At 38.4% G+C, this 5,958-nt stretch overlaps 1 protein-coding gene across 1 annotated transcript; it reads right to left on the reverse strand.

Annotated features, from left to right (window-relative positions):
* Positions 1-4,726: 4,726 nt before the first annotated feature.
* On the reverse strand, positions 4,727-5,608 carry LOC145674629 (uncharacterized). Its single transcript, XM_081744844.1, has one exon. It carries the CDS (start codon positions 5,606-5,608, stop codon positions 4,727-4,729), a length of 882 nt encoding a protein of 293 aa, XP_081600970.1.
* Positions 5,609-5,958: the final 350 nt, after the last annotated feature.

Genomic DNA, 5,958 nt, shown 5'->3' on the forward strand with positions numbered 1-5,958 from the left:
AGGGGTTGGAAAATATGCTCATAAAAGGAAACGAGTTCACCCTTGTTATGTTACGTACTCTTATGTGTTATCTGCTCTTCTATGTGTTCGTAATCTTATGTGTTATCTCCTATGTTAAAATAGGGGTTGAAAAATATGCTCATAAAAGAGAAGGAGTACACCCTTGTTATGTTACGTACTCTTATGTGTTATCTGCTCTGCTGTGTGTTCATAATCTCAGTGTAATTTCTGCTATGTTAAAATAGGGGTTGGAAAAGGGAACGAGTTCACCCCTTAAAAAGTGGTCATAAAAGAGTATGAATACACCCTTGTTATGTTACGTACTCTTTTGTGTTATTTGTTCTGCTGTGTGTTATCTGCTTTGCTGTGTGTTCATAGTCTCAGTGTAATTTCTGCTATGTTAAAATAGGGGTTGAAAAATATGCTCATAAAAGAGAACGAGTACACCCCCTAAAGAGTGCTCATAAAAGAGAACGAATACAATCCCTAAAAAGTGCTCATAAAAGGTAATAAATTCACCCCTAAAATGGAGGTCGTAAAAGACCGTGGGCTCACGGTGTACGGTGGTCAATTTCCCAGGGGCTTGTGAGTTGGCCTAGGTTGGCCAATACTGTTCCAGATCGATCCATTTTCTACTACTAACAAAATTATTTTATTTTACAATTCTGATTGGTTGGTGCTAACGGGAGGAGAGTGGTATAATTTCTTTCTTTGTTCGCGCGTGTGTGCAACACAAAATCCGTAATTTCAGTTCAGTTGATCATTATTAGTAGTGAGGTCTTTATCTCACTACGGCGCGAACAAATTAGCGAGAAACAGGAATTGTCATTTTCCGAGTGACACGCTGCACACACATACACACACACACACTCACAAACAGCGTGGTCATGTTTTGTTCGTCTAGGAGAAACTCAAACTTTCTGAATTAGTTCGCATAATCTCCGAAAGATGTCAGACCCTATTGACCATGTGCTAGAGATATCTACGGAAAATATCGCTGTGTGTAAATAGAAAATATCTCACATGCATATGATAAAAAAATCTCTACCCTTGATGATTTATCATAACGTCTAAAAAGGGCCTAAAATATGTTAAAATGCGCTAATGGATTTCTAGCTTGCAGTATCGTGCCGGTGTGGTTTCTTTTGTTTTATCACGTGCTTGCGAATATCCCTCTTTTCTACAAGAGCTATTGTATAGATTCTCTTTCTAGACGTATTGTCTAGCTTTACAATAGAACTTGAGTGGGGTCCACGAGCTGTTGATGGTCGTGAGGTGTCTTACCGTTGAAATACTGCATGCCGTTGGAAAGCGAATAAAGAAAATAAGTGTTTGGAGACAAACAGAAATACAGAGGGCGGTATTCAGAGATAATTCGTTAATGAAGTATTAGTCACGGACTAGTTAGTGCCATACTAGCTCTTTACTAAGGAATGTGTACTTTTTAGTATTCAGAGTCTACTTTGAATACAACTAAACAGTTGTTTTGGGTATGATTAACTAATATAATCTCAATGCATCGGGTGAGAAAAATAAATGTGGCAACTACGGAAAAGAAGGTGTGCGCATGCGTAGTCTGTAAACATGAAAATACATAAAATACGAAATCCGAAATGTGTCGCACAAGCTAAACCTTGGCTAAAACGGTACCCTCTGGTCTAGATTAATTAGTCACAGTTGATTAACTTCGTCAACTACTACGTCCTAAACAGAGACTGAATACACTTTTGATAACCATCCGTTAGTCGAACCGGTAGTAAGTCATTAATCAGACTTCAAAACGGCTCTGGATAAGGCCCAGAGTCTTTATTTTATTTTTTTTAAAAAGAAAATCAAAATGTTCACTAAAGAATATAAGAATAAATGATTTACTAATTAATTGGGTCGGTAGAGCAACTGTCATATACCATTCTACCGTATAGTCGCACCGAATCCTCATACACTCTGTTTAGATCTATTATACTAATTTTCCTTTTCTTTCTTATGCATTCCTGATTAATTGTTCTAATTCCTGCACATCCGATAATATTCCAATTCACTGAAGCTGTATTTCATTTGATCCTGTAATTGAGAAACAACTATTGTTTTTCCAGGTACTATTTAGATTCTGACCAAATGTCTTGATGATGTTGTTAATATTTTTCCATCTTCTAATCTTCCAATTGCATTTGTATTTCTACGTTTTTATGCAATTGATTTGTGTCCATTTCACTTTTTTCTATCTTCATTCTCCGTTATTTTCCAGTCTGTTCCTTTTTCCATTCCTTTTATGTTTTCTGCCAGTTTTTCTTTGAGTTATTGGATGCTCCAGATTGTTGTGCACCACATTTTCAATACTTCTTTCTCTACATATTTTTTGGTTAATATTACTTGGTTATGTATCCTTTGATCTGCTATTCTCATTTTTATTCTTTGGTTCTATGAATGTTTCATTGTTACATGTATCACTTTCATATTAGGGGGAAATGCTCAGTGTTCAATGGTCAGTGGAATCCTTGGTTCAATCCCCGGCAAAGTAAGTTCGCTGTGGACATGGTGTTCACCAGTTTTTCGTGGTACTTCTATTTCCTCCCACATTTCATCCCACCAATTCTTCCATCATCATTCACTTGTCTTAATCGTCCGTCTTCCTTACCTAAAGGAAATAATCGTTGGACGTTAAACTGAAGGAATTTTTAAATTATTTTTATAAGTTGAGTTGGAATTTTTTTTCCAGACCCCCATTGCCATGGTGGTGCCATTATTTTTTTTTCTTATTTTGTCCTTACTTATGTGAGTTTTCCTTATATAGTTTAGTACTACCATTGTATTCTCTATTGCATTTGTTTTATCCGATTTTATATAGAGAGAGTTTCCGTGAATACGTTTGTCGAGTAAAAAACTTTAGCGTAACTTCATTTTGTAAATGTATACTAAATATATTTTGTCATTTTGTAAATGTATAGAGTCTTGGCAACACTGTCATGACAGGTAAATGAAAATCACAAGAAGAATCTAGTATGGAAACGATGGCCAAAGGTAATGGCCAACATATGGGGTGGGTTCTTTCTTTAGAATTTTTCATTCCACTTGTTATGTTTTCTTTTTATTTTGTTCTCTTGTATTTATCGCCTATGCAAAGACTTGGTGGGCCATTCCTGTAAACAGTTCTCTGTTTCCTTGTGGCATCTGGGCCGTAAATCACCCGGTGTCTAGTATCACGTACAGAGACGGACTTACAATTGTAATGTGATGCAGTCATTTGATCCGTCTCACTTTTATTTTAAAAGAATTTACCAACGTGACATTATTATAAACATTAAATTGTTTAATTAAACAGGGGCAAATGTTTCCACAAGCCATTTATACTTTTTTTCTTGCTTCACCAGCGTCTGTCTTAACGTGCACACCACGACGTATCACATGAGCGACCCAACTCTTAGCTGCCAAACTCCTGCAGTCGATTCCTGGTAGAGGCATATATAGTTTATTTTGCACATTATACTGTTCGTACACGCTTCATTTTCTCAGCACTGCAACTAGCGGAGAGTGGTCAAACCGAGACACGAGGTCAGGTGTCAATGCTGGGAATGAGCGTCGAGTGTTGCCAAGGGAAGCATAGAAATAGGGTATATGAATTAAAACTACTCTAACAGGGGCGTAATTTCAAATTTCGCTTGGGGGAAGAGGCAAGAGCACCACCGACATAAGACTTCCACGTTTTGTACTAGTATATTAGCAGACAGTCGATTAAAGTATATGTACTGTTCGCCCATTCGGCAGAGACCTCCAGTTGGCAGAGTGCCAAGGAGAGTCTATGTTAATGAAAGGAGAGAAGTGTAAAAGAAGAAGAGGAAGGAAGGCATTGGTTATTGGCGAGGGTGGTTTGTTTGAACAGTGTTACCAACCCGGCACCAAAACTATAGCTGATAAGATTTTATGAATAAAAAAATGAAATCTTAAATTTTACGTCCCACGGTTATGCCGGCTAGGCTAAAGGAGACTGATGATGAGAAATGAATGAAATGGTGGAGTGAAGAAAGTGGGAGGAAACAGGAGAACCCAGAGAAAACCCACGAGCACGATGTTTGTTCACACAAGGTCCACACGTCGCGAGCTGGGATCGAACCAGGGACCCCAAGCAACGGAGGTGAACGCTCTACCACCGCGCCCCCATTTATGAATAATAATATGAGAATGAAATCGAAGTGGGCCTGCATCACTGAAAGCACGATAATCGGTGATTATTACCCGTAGTAGTGAAATGTGTGGTAGAATGATTTTTGTTCGAGTGCATCAAGGGGGGGGGATATAATGGTTTCTAACAACTAATTCGCGCATTAAATTGCTAAAAGAGAGCCCAAGAGCCATGATAAGAAGAACTGATGCTAGTTTGTTGTTCATGTCTATGTGCTGGCGATGTCCTCTCAAGATGAAATTTCACAGTTTAACGTGGGACCGAGCCACCTGAGTCTCCACCGGGAATCGAACCTGAGACCTTTTAATTGCAAGGTAACGAGCGTAACAATTCATCCGCCGGTGATAGTACTTTAATAATAGGATATAGCAGATTCCTTTAGCTACATTGTCCCACATTCCAGTGCGCAGTAGTAACAACTGAAGGCAATAAAATAAGTAAACTAAATAAATAAATAAGTAATAAAATGTTACACAACAAAATAAAGAAATAGCATTTTAAACAAAATAAGTAAATAAAACTAAACAGCTCACCTTAGGTTAGATCCGTTCATTCATCACTGTCATCAGAATAATCACTGTCATCATCATCATCACTCGCACTTACACTAATCACTATAGGATCACATACTTCTTCAATGATTCCATCTCTCTCCCAATACGTATTTTCCAATGACACCACATGAGAGTAATGCTTTTTCCACTCTTCCACGGTAACACTGTTAATCGCCTGCTCAGTGTACTTAAACAGAGTCATCATATCTAGATCTCCAGTTACATTTCGGTCATGGATAAACCTTTTCACATCTGCCCAAACGTACTCAATGGCATTAATGTCGCAATGGTATGGGGGTAATCTCAAAGCCATGAATCCATGCTCTTGGAGCATCATGTCGAATTTGAATATCTTCGTTGTGGGTGCGTTCTTTTTCACCAGGTCTAGCAGTTCAATTTTACGCATGTCTGGGGAATGAGGAACGTTGTTTACAGAAAGCCAACCCATGATCTCTTGCTTTTTGTTAGATGATGTTGGGGGTTTGTTTAATTGTATTGAGTGATATGGCGCATTGTCAATAACGACCACAGCATGTTCAGGAAGGTTTGGAATAAGTTTTTCTCTTGTCCACTTTTCGAAGATTGTGGAATTCATCTGACCATGATAATCGCCAGATGTCGAATTGGCTTTGTACATTAAATTGGCATTCTGTATAAAACCCATTTCTCCCCCCGCGCATAAAATAATTATGCGTCGCGAGGCATTTCCGGTTTCCACAACTCCATGTTCTTCACCACTTTGCCAACATTTGCTGAAGGTTAAGTTGCTGTCTATCCACGATTCATCCAAAAATACGATCGGTCTTTTTTCGTTCCTGTAACGTCGTACTGTTCTCAAATATTGAGTTCTAGCTAACACTATATCACTCCGCTCCATTATAAACTTTCGCTTGTTCTGACACTTCTTGAAACTAAAACCGATTTCATGTAAAACTCTCCTTAAAGTTTCGCGTTGCCAACGAAAATTAATACGTGTTTGCAACACAGGAAGCAATTTGGGGATAGTAGGAACTCTTTTCTCGTTCGCATAAAATTCATGTATAACTCTCCTTATAACGTCTCTATCAAAATCGTCCTAAGCTATGTTCTCGATAGTGGCCTTTTTCTGGCGCTTTTTTGGCGATTGAAATTTCGGCACATCTTCACCTTTCGCTTCTCTAGGAATTCTTTTCACAGTTGACTCTGAAACTTTCGCAATTACACTTGCACGTTTGGTAGCCTGAGAAA

The sequence above is a fragment of the Thermobia domestica genome, chromosome 17, assembly GCF_964235325.1.
Source record: "Thermobia domestica chromosome 17, izTheDome1.hap1.1, whole genome shotgun sequence".
NCBI classification, from domain to species: Eukaryota; Metazoa; Arthropoda; class Insecta; order Zygentoma; family Lepismatidae; genus Thermobia; species Thermobia domestica.

Coding starts and splice junctions, on each gene's coding strand:
- LOC145674629 (XM_081744844.1), bottom strand. CDS start 5,608: ATGGAGCGGAGTGATATAGTGTTAGCTAGAACTCAATATTTGAGAACA.